The 14,472-nt window shown below is 43.9% G+C and overlaps 1 protein-coding gene across 1 annotated transcript in view; it reads right to left on the bottom strand.

Annotated features, from left to right (window-relative positions):
• Nucleotides 1-14,472, bottom strand: part of hpse2 (heparanase 2) — a 220,012-nt gene that overhangs the window by 68,391 nt on the left and 137,149 nt on the right. Inside the window, exon 7 of the mRNA XM_068002697.1 lies at nt 5,923-6,016. Coding sequence (XP_067858798.1) covers nt 5,923-6,016 — 94 coding nt within the window. The remainder of the gene's footprint in view (nt 1-5,922; nt 6,017-14,472) is intronic.

The following is a 14,472-nucleotide window of genomic DNA, read 5'->3' as shown; positions in this document are numbered from 1 at the left end:
CACTTAGCACATTGATAGCACCTCAGGAACATATTTAAAGTACACACTTCCTGTCAGCATCACGCTTACTTCCTGCAACACTTTCCCCATCACATTTGGTGATAACCCCCGACTGTTACAAAAGAGCGAATCCTCTGACTCACCATGAGCAACAGCAGGGGAGGTCTGCCAGCACTGTAAAATGAGGATTATCCTGAAGTGGTTTGAAGGCCCTAGTTCAATCTTGAAGTTCTAAACAGCTCAATCTTTGACCTTGCACTTCAGAATGTCATGGGAACCGCTCGATTAGATCGCTGTCATATCTTCACTCTGTCATTCTACTTGGTTAATAAATATTTAGAGTGTTTTCACTCATTAAAAGAGCCTATTTTTTCGTAAAAGTCGGGTGATTTGAAAAAACCCCTGTCACATTGTTTTACATCATTAAGGGTCCTCCAATGCCTTTGTTGTCCTGGGGTTCCACTGTAACTCAGTTCTTCTAGGTGATATGTTTTTTAAAAATATAATATTCAAACATAAGTTAGAATTGTGGTTGATTTATTTTACAAAACTACAAATCTTAGGGAGGAGTGACTTTATATAGTACCCAGTCTTTGAACTCATTGTCTGTGATCTATTCTTGATAACACACCGTATGGAAACTCTCCTTTATTCCACATATCCTTGCTGCTTCAATGTTTCATTACATCGTTGTAATGGTGTGTGCGTGTACTCTTGTATATCGCTGTTCATTAGTGTGTTGGTGTGTGAATGCAGTGGTACAACAACAAACATGTGGAAAGAGAAGTGAGTATTTGGCCCATTGAGCTACCTGCTTCCAGTAGGCCATTTAAAATTTGCACTCGGATTCTCTCTAGTTGCTAGTCTCCCGGGGGAACCAAATGCACACGGGTAAATGTTCCAAAAAGCGAACTGCAATGTTGTGCTGCAACTTTAAGGCAACCATGTGAAAAGCTGCAGTACGTCAGCCTAACACTTTCTAACCCCGACATGTTGCATTCCACGCAGTGACATTGCTGTATTTTGAGCAGGATGAGAGTCAGAGTATCACCAACTGTTTCATCATCTCCATCTATTCTCATCCCTCCAGCTCTTAACCCCTCTGATAACCAGATGCTGGTTCGCTGGTTTTCATGATGGTGTATTCTATATCTTTGCTATTCTGTAAAGACATTTTATCCCATCTTTAGCTCTGCTTAAAGCTTGCCAATTTTGTACCTGTGCCCTCTAGTCCTGCAATAATGAAGTCAAAGCAAAACTGCTTACATCCACAATAACCATGGCTGTTAGCATTTAGGAAAACCTGGAACATGTCACCTCTCAATCTTCTTTTTCTAATGAGAACTTGTTCCTGAAATTTGCGTTTTGAATTCCACTTATTACTCTTCCCTGAACCTTCTCCAATTTCTTAAGCTCCTTTAAATAAATTGGGTCTGTATTTATGCACAAGTGTGTGTGTGTGTGCGTGTATGTGTGTATACCTACGCGGGTTGGTCTGTGTGTATCCACAGGATCCGTGTATGTATGTGTACGCGGGTGGGTCTATGCGTGTATACATGGGTGGGTCTGTGTGCGTGTACACAGGTGAGTCTGTATGTGGGTATGGGGGTGGATCTGTATGTGTGTACGTGGGTGATCTGTGTGAGTCTGTGTGTGTGTGTCAGTGATTGAAGGCATTGGTTCAGTAATAATGAATCAAAAACTGTATTTCTGCTGGGGGGGAGGTGATGCCAAATACCCTCTCTAAACATTTTCAGCAATTTTACTTCTGTAACATATTCAACATATATTTTGATCATATAGTGTAGCAGTTCCTTTCATGTATATCTATTTATAATGAGTGTTAACCAGGGCCCAAAGGGTTAAATTATGAGGACCGATTGCATAAACTTGGCTTGTGTCCCCTTGAGTTTCGAAGGTTGACGGGTGATCTAATCAAGGTGTTTAAAATGATAAAGGGATTCAATAGGGTAGAGACAGAGAATCTATTTCCTCTGGTGGGGGAATCCAGAATGATTGGGCATATTCTTAAAATTAGAGCTAGGCCATTCAGGATTGAAATCAGGAAGCATTTTTTCACTCAAAGGGTGGTAGAAATCTGGAACTTGCTCCCCCACTCCCAAAAGGCTGTGGATGGGGATGGGGTGGGAGACAATTGGAGGTTTTAAGACTGAGATTGATAGATTTTTGTTAGGTAAGGGTATCAAGGGATATGGATCAAAGGCGGGTAAATCAGATGAGGAACAGATCAGCCAGGATCTGAATGAATGGAGCCCGAACCAAGCAGGTGAGTACTAGTGACTAGGCAGCCACTTTGGAGCCAGTCAGATTGGTAATTTGGCTCCAGAATATTTTCCAGAGTGTGGGCAAGTGAGCATGTGCTTGCTGCCAGGCGTCAGACAATCAGCCGCCAGGAGGTGCCTAAAGGGAGCCCACAGGTCACTGCTTTTATGGGATCAGAAGTTCCTTGCTCCATATCATTAGTGTAAACAGCAGGAGACCCAGAACATAGCCCCTGGGGAACTCAATCCACCAGAGCCTATGGTGCAACCATGAACATTCATGAACTATAAAATGGACCCTTTTTTTTCCTGCCAACATTTATCCCCCTTCCCTTCCGTGTCCTGAATGCTTTGACTCCTGCCACGACATGGTTTTATGGGCACCATTACCCCCTGCAGAATCTCACCCAAGTGGCCATTCTTCATCTGTTGGCCTGGGCGTGAGTGTTGGTTGTCTATTTGACTGCAGGGGCATCACAGCTCAGCCCGATGCTGTCCTCACCTGATGGGTCCACTTTCAACAGGGGTCACTGAATAGTGATCAGGAGATAGTTGGCCGATTTTAATCCCTTCTCAGACCCAGCATCAAGCTAAATTCCTGTACCGGGCTCCATCATCACCCAAGAGAAGCCACCATTTTCAGCAAAGCAGCTGAAGCCATATCCATTTTCCTTTCCCTCCCATTCATTCCTAGGACTTCAAAAACTCCTTCCCTCCCTCAGTACCTCCCCTTCTGCCTAAACTTCTTAAAACCCAAGCTTGGCATCGCCAAACCACTGCCTCCTGATTTACCTCATCTTCTCCCCTTGTTTGGCATTCTGAAACTGTGGCCATTGGCCCTTAATCTAGGTTTCTCAACAAAAAAACAAAGCTCCAATTCACCAGCACCCACCTGTGGAGTTACTGTTTTGGCGGCTGCGTTTAGTAGTCCAGCTGAGAACACAAGAAACCCACAAAAATCAGAGGCGAGTGACAGGCAGCTTGATGCTTGGGAACTGTGGCACTATTTGTTTTGTTTTTACTGGGAGTCAAGTGCTAAGTCACTTGAGCCAGTGGGCAGCCAGTACAGACTGTTCAGCTTTTAAACACTAACCGTCTTGAGCCAGCCACAGATCAATTTGTTTTGACTGTTTCTCTTAACACTACATTCTTACCCACAGCAGGACACTTCTATTACATCAGATGTAAACTCCCTCCCTAACAGCACTGTGGGAGAACCGTCACCACACGGACTGCAGCGGTTCAAGAAGGCGGCTCACCACCACCTTCTCGAGGGCAATTAGGGATGGGCAATAAATGCTGGCCTCGCCAGCGACGCCCACATCCCGTGAACGAATAAAAAAAAATGTCCAGTGGTAACAGTTGAAGAGATTCTTTTTTAAAAATTTCCATCGAAGCCATTCCACTAAATTCTTAGGCAGTGTTAAACCTCCCCAATTAATATGAAACCTTGTTTTTTTTCCCATGAAGAAAGCCGTGGGTTTATATAGCGCTCTCGGGACAAGGCTGGGCTGCCCCCCTTGAACATGAGTACGTTACCCAATATTATCAGTGCCTGACTATTCCTGTCTCGCTCCTTCTAAGCTCCTAACGCACTGTTCTACCCACCCTTCCTCCTCCCTGTTTCCTCACTGTATCAAGATTCACTGCAGCATTTCCTGTTCATTCCTTTCCAGTACCTCAAAACAGTGGATCTCCTCACTTCCCTTCTTTTTGCTACAATCTACAGGCTTTCAAAATCTAAGCTTGGAGTCATCTAACCCCTGTCTCTTGCTTTACCTTTTCTCCCCTCCTATTGTTTTCAGCCTTAATGGTGTCCTGCACTACGGGCCTTAGATCTTCACTTGGGTTTTTCAGTGAAGAACGCTGCCGTTTTTTTCCCTTTGATAAAAATTTGAAGCTCTTCAGTGTGATTGTTGTGAAAAGCAACTTGTTTCCCCTTTGTACATCGTTGGGACTGAGTAGAGGGAGCTTAACTTGGCTGTGCACTTTTCATTAAGCCGATTCTCTTTTAACTTTTCCTCCTGTTCAGGATTGCAGCTGTGTTCCATTGTTGTATCTGACCATTGTAAATAGTGCATGCAGCGCACTGGAACAATCAGCAACACGAGCACGTAACGCACAAGTAATGCCAGGCTGCATTAGAACTTCAAACCAACGGTGGAAAAATGCTCTAAGGGTCACTTAGTGCATTGGACATCTTTGTACTCATCAAGGTGAGAGCTATCAGTGTTGGGGAATGAATCACTTTCCCTTTGCAGATGGCCGGGATTACTTTCAGGTCAGATATAGCAAGGCTAGGTAACAGATTAAAGATTCCACAACTGTTCCGACAATGTGTGCTCAGCTGCAACCTCAGAAGATCCCTCCTTACTCTATCCTTGTCACGTCGGCACCGTGTAATTTGATTGCACTGAGATATTTACGTAAAAAGGGCAAAGGGAAGAAAAAAGCCAAGTCAAAATAAACTGCAGCCGCATGCAGTCATGGACCTTGCTATTAGGGATAGATGCCAAGCAGAAGCATGCTGCTTCCCAACAGGAAGGTTGGGGGAATTAGTGGGAGATTTAACGCCCTCATGCGTACCATAGCATGAATGAGTTACAAGAAAATGCCAGCGTCACTGGCCAATAGAGGGCGCTGCAGTCAGTTTCTCAGCAATTGTAGCCACTGGCACTTGGACAATCGCCTGTAAAACTGTTTCCATTCACCATAACATTACGGTGGGTGATTCGAAATACAAAAATATTTTACCCTGCATAACACAGAGCTGTATACAGGGTGTGGGGGGAGACCATCGCTCTCCTGAAGCTTTCCTTCCGTTATTACAAACAGCTCCACATCCTACAAACAAAAACACTGCAATAATACGGGATCACAGCTGGGTGTGAATTACTTGGCTACGTTACAGCTGAGGAGTAACGACATCACAAGGGAAAGGAGCAAAGCTTCAGGCTGATCCCTAGTGTCAGGGGATGGAGTTATCAATTATTGTTCTTCGCAGTTACATCTTAAGGCTCCACCAATTAGTTCTCTCATGCTCAGCATCAAATTTTTACCAGAGAAAAAAATGGTAGCATTCTTTATTGAAAAACCCAATTAAGTCCTTGCTCCCTCTGAACTGAGGTGTGATTGATATACCCAATAGCTGGTGACATTGCCCAGGGGTCAAATCGAAAGCCTTACTGCTGTAATCAACTCAATGAATGACATGAGACCTCTTGCGTTCTCCTAGCTTTTGGATAATGCATCAATAAAAACTCCCAGGTTGTGTGACTTTGGCTACAAACTACAAATCAGGTTTATTAAAAGTTAGAACAGTAGCAGAAGAGTCAATACAGCAAATTTCATTTGATTATAGAACTTTTGACTGGCGTCCCCATGGATAGAAAAATATAAAAGACACAACACTTTGCTAACTCTCCTAGTTGTATTAAGTCTGGGCAAGAATCTGCAACATGGCTTGGATGTGAAGTTTTGACAAGCAGTGTCAGAAATTCAGGTGACCTCTTGCTCCCTCCCACTCCCCCCGCCACACCCACCTTCAACTCAGGAGTCTGTCTGGTTGCAATGTCGGATTTATTTTTCTTTGTGCTGCCGCTCGATGTCTAAGTTAACCAGCAGAAACGGAGCGACTCACCCTGTGTACCTTGGCAATCTGATCTGAGAGAGTGTCCAGCAGGCGGGTTTTCATAAAGTCAGCCACCTTCGCCATTTGATCATCAATGTAGTAACTGTAACAGACACACAGCATAACGCATTAGTAGGGCAAGTGACTGGTCATTGTTCAAATCTGCTCAGAAACTTGACATTTTCACTGCCTCCAGGACTTTTTAAAGTAAAACTGTGCTAGTTGGGCATTAAATCATTCTACAAGAGCTAAGTGTAGAATTTATGTGCTACACCATATACCTTGCCCTTTGTATTAGTTAAATGCTTGTCTAAATCTAGTCACATTTTTGATGACCTTTACTTCTGTCTTGGGAGCCACGTATAAAGATGATCATAATTAAAGGTGTGCTATAGACAATGCTCTTTGCAATGTTTCCCAAATAATGAAGGAGCCGTAGACCATTGAAGGTATATCAACGGTCATGCTGCATCGCTGCCATGTTTAGTTTTGTATTTCAGCTCTGTTAACAATTCTTTTGACAGGAATTGAGGTGTATCAATTGAACAATTTCTTGTGCTTCAGCGGGTAGCACTCTCGCCTCTGAGTTAGAAAGGTCATTGGTTCAAGCCCCACTCCAGAGACTTGAGCGCATAATCTAGGCTGACACATCAGTGCGGTACTGAGGGAGTGCTGCATTGTCAGAGGTGCCAACTTTCGGATGAGACGATAATCCGAGGCCCCATATCCCCTCTCAGGTAGAAATAAAATGGCACCATTCAAAGAAGAGCAGGGGAGTTCTCCTGGTATCCTGGCCAACATTTATACCTCAACCAACACCTAAAAAACAGAGGATCTGGTTATTTATTTCATTGCTGCTTGTGAATGCCTGATGTGCACAAATTGGTTGCCGTGTTTCCTACATTACAACACTTCAAAAGTACTTCATTGGTTGTAAAGTGCTTTGGGACATCCTGAGGTTGTGAAAGACGCTATATAAATGCAAGTCTGTCTTTCTTAAGGAAGTGAATCCATCAGTGGTTACTCTAAAAACTACTGGAATAAACCCTCTTGTTGAATTCTAAACCAAATTTGTTTCCTTTTGTGCAATTCTTTACATTAGTGACCATTTTCTATTAGCTATACGGTATAGAGAAGAAGACATGGGGAGAATTAAGAAATTTGTATTGTTTCCTTTCTTACTTTGACTAAGTACTGCTTCTAACACATGCGATCCATACCTCGATAAGACCAAACCTATGCAATACTGGATCAAACCATGCTACCAATAGACTGTTGATGTTTAGTGGCAAATGTGCTTAGGATCCAGGAGCTTTATAACAAATATTTGATACCAGTTTTCAGACTTGGAAAACCTGTTTTTGCTGAGTTTGTTCCCGGAAAATGAACGTTTGGAGCTAAAAACAAAAACGTAAGTAAACGTTAGGTTAGGAAAGATACAATTGGTTCGATTGGGTAGGGGGAGAAAAGTAAAATTAAAGTTAAAAAATAACAATGGTGCAGCTGGAGAATAGAAAAGTACAGAGGCAACATGGTGAGCAAAATTAAATGTTTACATCTTTTTAAATTATGTTTTAAGTGTATATTTTGGTTCTGTATGGTTAATATGAAAATTCTAAAAGAAAGAACATGCATTTATATAGCACCTTTCACATCTTCAGGATGTTCCAAAGCGCTTCACAGCCAATGAATTATTTGTGGTTAACGTAGTTATATAGGAAAACACAGCAGCCAATTTGCACACAGCAAGGTCCTACAAACAGCAATGCGATAAATGACCGGATAATCTGGTTTAGGTTGTATTGGCTAAGGGAGCAATGTTGACCAGCACATCAGGAGAGCTTCCTTAAGTATCTTTGAATCGTGCCATGGGGATCTTTTATGTCCATCTGAACAGACATGATGCAGCCTCGGTTTAACGGCACCTCCGACAGTGCAGCACTCCCACAGTACTGCACTGAAGTGTCGACTTAGATTACATTTTCAGCTACATAGTGGGGCTTGATCGCACAACCTTCTGATTCAAAGTCAAGACTGCTACCAACTGAGCCAAACTGACACCTGATGTGACACTAAAGTTGCTCCTTATGTATGAGTGGCTTCATTGCTGTGATATTAATGTTGACTAAAAGAGTGGAAAAGAAACAAAACTGATCAGTCCTGAGTAATAGGGATTTGCTGAATCTGTCAGCAGTCTAATTCTATGAAATAAATCTGTAAAAATTGATCTAGTATTGATGCTTAGCCACGAGATGTTGTCAGCACATTTAATAAGTATTAAATGAATGATTTAATATTTTTATTAATATTTGGATGAGATGTTACTTCATCTGCCTGTTCAGCTGGAGGTAAAAGATCTCATGGCACTATTCAAAAAGGAGCAAGAAGTTCTCCCAGTGTCCTGGCCAGCATTTATCCCTCAACCAACATCCAGACTAACTGGTCATTTATCTCATTTTCTGTTTGTAGGGCCTTCCTAAGTGCAAATTGGTTGTTGTGTTTGCCTACATAACAACACTTCAAAAACAATTCATTGACTAAGAAGAACTTTGGGATGTACTCAGGATGTGAAAGGCACTCTACAAATGCAAGCTTCTTCTTTGATAATTGAATTACAGTGTAAATTCAGCATCCGCATATGGAGTTGAGCTCAAAGGGAGCGTGGGTCGGAGTATTGGGGTGAACATGTGAATTTACCTAATATATTAACAGAACTTGTTAAAGACACCTAGTAACTGCATGTGATTACTGCAGCAACTTGTTGGTTTGGTGAATCCAATACTTTGTGAGTCCTGAAGACTGAACATTGGAACCTTCATGCAATCAGAGTTCTAGATCTTTGCTTTCAAATATGCCAGGCATTCACCTGTCAAAAATCTTTCATTGTTTGAATGCTTTTGGAAATGGTCCCACAAAGGACTGTGGGCAATAGATTAGTACCTCAGGAGATTACAAAGTTGTATATATAGGTTGATGGAGTTTATTTCTGTGCGTAAAATGACCACCTCGTAACAATGACTATCTTAAACGAATTCACTGTAAATGAAGTGCCTTGGGACATTTCTGAGAGGCATGATTAGGTGCTATATAAACAGAATTTATTCCTTCCTTTCTTGTCTTTGGTGATTTCAATGGTTGAGTTGTTCAACAAAGGAACGGTGTAAGATGCAGCAAGCCTGGGTTGGGAAGAGGCTCGTATGGAGCATAAACACCGGCCTGGACCAGTTGGGTCAAATGGCCTGTTTCTGTGTTGTGCATTCTTTGTAATTCTATGTAATTTCAATCTGTAGTAGTCAGTACCACACAGACTGTCAAGAGATTGGCCAGAGCTTCATTGTCTCATGGTTGATGACAACATCAAGTTGGCACTAGGATGCAAATGCCAGAATTCTACATAAATTTTTAAAAAGACTTGTGCTGACAAGTTGTCAAAAACACATACTTAAATTGGACAGTTGGCAACTGGACTTGGGTATTTTCACTCCACTATCTTAGATTTTCATCAGGCCTGTCAATTTTGCAGTAGCCACTTTAAGTATGAATTCCTATGCCCCCCAGCATGTACCGCATTCCTATAACTTAATGTGACTTTTTCCATCTACTGGCTAGTAGACATGGTGCTGACATGTCTGTTGATGGCTTGTTTATATGAATCTTGAAAGACAAGTAAAGGAAGCCTTTACATGTGCCGCAGGAGGAACTGCTTAACCAAAGCAAATCATTCAGCAATAAGTGACTGACTAAGAAGTATGAGGCTGGATATAACACTGGGAAATGCTCCAGAACTCCAGAAATCAAAAGTAACTTCAATGAGAACCAGCCACAAGAACAAATTAATCGGTTAGCTCTAAAATTGAGAATGTGCAAATTGAGAGACACCAATGTAAGTGCCTCCAAACCGGGGCAGCATTGCCAAGTTTCACAACAAGCCCCAAGCCACCTGAAAAGAAGTAGTGATGTCAACATTTTGTCAACCACCCAACAGACTGGGCAGCAAATTGAGACAGAAGTTGTTTCCTCCAGTTTTTCATCACAAACTCAAACCCCGCCCCCCACCATTCGGTTCCAAAATCAACTTGGTCCTTTCTGCGATCTGCCCACCGACTCCCCGGCCAGATCATTATAATATATGGTAGTGAGGGCCAGTGGCATGGAAGCCCCGACTCTCCTGGTTTTTGCACTCACAGTACACTAGGAGTAAGTTTAGAAGGAGTGAAGGAAGGTACCGCTGCTGCCAGGATCGGCTGAGACTTGGGCAAGTGAGGAGTTTCTGAGCCTGAAAAGTTTTGGGAAGTTGAGCAGCCATTTCTGCAGCTGGAATCAACTTTTAGCAGCGGTTATTTGTTTTTTGGACATTCTGCCTATACAGCCTTGGACTTGCTTCTGGCCGTGCGATACCACTGGGAGAGTTTGATGCCCCCACCTTCAGTGAGGGGCTTCTCAAGAGCAGTTCTGGGCATTCTTTTGTCAGTCATTGTCATGGAGGAGGAGGAGGAAGTGCAGCAGAGGATGGAGGAAAGGAAGGTGAGCTGCATTTAAGAAGGATGTACTCTACCAGATTTTATTCTCCCCAAAGAATATACAGGCAACATAGGTTCAACGAGGACTTTAGTGAGGAGATTGGCATAGAAGAGTGCACTTCACCAAAGAAGGAATAGGGGAAGCCTGCCACTTAGTGCATAAAGACCTGCAGCCATGCTGATCTTCCTGCATGGCTCTGTCTGTAGCTATGAAGGTGACAACCATACTCAACATTTATGGCTTATGCTTATGTCAGGCAGTGATATGGGGATCTGTGTAAAACAGCCAGGCTGCAGTGCAGACATGCATTTCTCAGATCACTGACGACCTTTTATGGGAGAGCTCGGGTATTCATTGCCTTTGGCATCACAGCAAGGCAGCAGCGAGATAGGAACATTCATCTTTACAGGATTGTTCGCTTTATCAAGGTTTGGGCGCCATAGATGCCACCCACATTGCTTTGCAAGCTTCTACAGACAATCCCTCTCACCTTCCCGAACTGGAAGGGCTTCCACTCCCTGAATGTACTGATTGTGCGTGACAACAAGGCAATGCGAGCTATGCTGGACATTGTCACGATGCATTCATCCTTCGAAATTCGGCCCTCCCTGATCTCTCCAAGGAAGAAGGTCAGTCAATGGATATCTTGTGGGTGATGAGGCCCACCTCTGCTACCATGGATAACGACCCCCCCAACAAGAGTTGTCCGAACAGCAGCAGAGTAGCGCCACAACGAGGAACACACCTCTACCAAAGTGGTCATCGGCGGGACCATGGGACCTTAGTGAGGAGATCAATAGTAAAAGACGCAAGAAGGCAGCTGTGCCACCAACTGCATGATGACCCGCAACCATGTTTATCTGCCGACATTGCTCTGTCTGTGGCTGTGAAAATGGTGACCACACTCAACCTTTATGGCATGGGCTCATTTCAGGCAGCCACAGGGAATCTCTGTGACATCAGCCAGGCTACAGTACAGGTTTTAAAAAGGTTCTTTCGCTGCCTTGAAAAGTCAGAAAGGGCTCTGCCTCTCCAGCTCGTGAGTCCCACATAGTTGTAGCCTGTTGTGCCCGGCAAAACGTTGCCATACAAAAAGGCCTGGACTTGCACATTCCTGGGCAAGTGGACCTAAATGCTTTGGAGGTAGAGCTACATGGAGAAGACCATCTGCATGACTGTCACTCAGAGTGATGCTGCAAGGGACATCGCAGCGTAACTAATCTCCGAGGACTCCTCTTCTGTTTAACACAGGCTACCTTTGTCACTATTGCCTTAACTCCTTCTCCCCCACCTTCAAGTAAAGGACCAATCCTTCAATCCTGTACCCATCCTAGAACATGACAACACATCAACCCCCTTTGCCCCAACATGACCGTGCCAATAATGATCACCTGAGTGAATAAGTCAGCATGAAATAAGTGCACCCTTTCCTGTATGACAGTAAACTTCATGAACAATGAAGGATGACATAAGTGAATATTCTATTTTAATACAATAAAGTTCACAAGGCAACCTACTTTTTCCTAACACTGTGCTTTCTCTGGGTGGCTAAACGTGCCTTTCTTTCTCCTATTCTGGTGCTTCTCTTAGATCCAACTTGAGGGGCAGTGTCTTGAGAGATGGTTGGCCGCTCATGTTCTACAAAAGGCTCATGGGATTGGGGTGGCCCTCCTCTGATGGCTTGATCCTGGGAGAGAGCCACTGCAGGCTGCATCTCTGGACCTTGTTCCTGGACAGCCTGATGTCACTTGTTATGTGCCACAAGCGTGGAGCTCTGAGGGGAGGGGAGTGGGGGGGGGGGCGGCAGAAGCCTCACATGTACTGCTGTTCTGAGACACTGCAGACTCAGGCTGGTCATTTTCAGTTGTACCCATTGTAATGGGCCATGGATCTGTGGCCCCACTGATCAGCAGACTGGATGGTCTAAAGGCAGCTATTAGATCCTGGAAGCCCTCAGTGACCTGTGCCTTGGCTTCCAGGAACAGGAAGTCGATACTCAGGGTACTGCCTAATCTGTCCCCAACTAGCACCAGGGCTGAATCTGTGCTTCTGTGGGACTGGAAGCACCAAGTGGGTCCTGGCCAATCCTTAGGTGGGGTGGTCTATTGCACATTCCAGTATAGCTGCCACATGCTCCATTGATGTCTGCAATGAAGAAAAAGCATCCCTAATGTTGCCACGAATGAGAGCTGTAGACTTAAGAGTCCCATCCTCGGAGATCAGCCTCAGAGCCTGCACAGAGATGTGACGTTCATCCTTTTCAGAAGAATATCCAAGTTCTGGGTTTCATGACTCCACAGCGAAGGGTAACTTTCTCCTCAGCCTCCGCTGGGAAGGTGGCACAACCTCACCCACTCATCACGTGGCTCCCAGTACCACATCTTCACTGACACTATCTAATTCATCCCAGGTGAAAGTATCTGGACTGGCACGTGGTAGCATTCACTGCAATTGGATTTATATTGATCTGCAACTGTATAACCACATGGTGAAATGTGTATTCATACAATGTAGTGCTGCATGTAAATATCACATTAGTAATGGTTTTTATTTTAAATGTAAATGCAAATAAGATTCCTTTGGAATGTGATGAATGACTTTGCCCCATAGTAATCACTGAAACATATTAAACTCAAAGGAAAAACAAGTTAGATTGACATTTCTCTTTTGGCACCAGCCAGTGTTAGCATGTTTTTTCTGTCCCTTATAACATTAAACAAATATTAACTTTGGGTGAGGTTTAAAACAAATATTGTGACTGTCCCACAGGAAGTCACATTGCTTGATGCTGCAAAAGAAAATAATTTTGATTTCTTCAGTGTGAAAACAGCACTCTAACCATGGTCAGTGCCAATATGAATTTTGTCAGTTTTGAGGTATGCAAAACAAATCATAAAAGAAACACTTGGCTCACTATTCAGTCCATCATGTAATTAAAACTGAATTAGTTAGACATCAATAATCTATTGACCATGATATCTGATACACATTAAGAAAGACTTGCAATTATATAGTGCCTTACATGACCTCAGGACATCCCAAAGCATTTTACAGCCAATTAAATACTTTAGAAGTGTAAGCACAGTTATAACATAGGAAACACAGCAAAGTGATAATGACTAGACAATGTTTTTTTAGTGATAAATATTAACCAGCACACCAGGGAGCACTCCCCTGCTCATCTTTGAAATAGTGCCATGGGATCTTCTACATCCACCTGAGAGGGCAGACAGGGCCTCAGTTTAACATCTCATCTGAAAGACATCACCTCCAACAGTGTAGCACTCCCTCAGTACTGCACTGGAGCACCAGCCTAGATTTTGTGCTCAAGCCCCTGAAGTGGGACTTTGAACTCATGACCTTCTGACTCAGAAAGCAAAGGTGCTACCCACTGAGCCACCGTGCTGACTCTGTGCCAAGAACATACGCAGTATCACTTTCTTCTTCCCATCTTTTGCTCTCATAACTTTCCAGCTCCTCTCTGCTCACTCTCGACTCTGTGTCAGGAGGGCTGTGGGTATGAGCCGCACTCTGGAGCTTCAGCACCTTAGCCTGGATTTCCCGGATATTGTTGGTAAAATGGAAGGGCAGGGTCTCCGGCGGCCCACGTGACCACATGTTCCTTGCGGAGGCTTTTATTTACTAGGCGGGGGCAGGATTTCAGCTCCTGACTGGGTCTCAGCCACCGGAAGGGAGGGAATTTGCAGCAGGCTGCGGTGAGTAGGCCGCTGCAGCTGAGCTGGTCAGAAGTACAGCACTTGACTCAGAAGGAGGAGCGGGTTGAGGTTGGGGGAAAGGGAGGAGAGGGAGAGGGAGAGAGACAGACAGACAGACAGAAAGTGAGAGCGAGAGCACGAGTGCTGGAGCTGCACTTGAATGTTGGAATATGATGGTAGAAGAAGGATCACCATCAGGCAATAACCAAGGCCCAAGACTCTCAGACGCTGCAGTGGAGATAATGCTGGCAGAAATAAGGGCCAGAAGGCAAAGCCTCTTTGGCACCCAGGAGATTATACCCCAGAAAAAGGATGTGAGGGT

Source organism: Heptranchias perlo, chromosome 21, assembly GCF_035084215.1.
Source record: "Heptranchias perlo isolate sHepPer1 chromosome 21, sHepPer1.hap1, whole genome shotgun sequence".
In the NCBI taxonomy this organism is placed as follows: domain Eukaryota; kingdom Metazoa; phylum Chordata; class Chondrichthyes; order Hexanchiformes; family Hexanchidae; genus Heptranchias; species Heptranchias perlo.
This window is presented reverse-complemented; position numbering and strand designations above follow the sequence as displayed.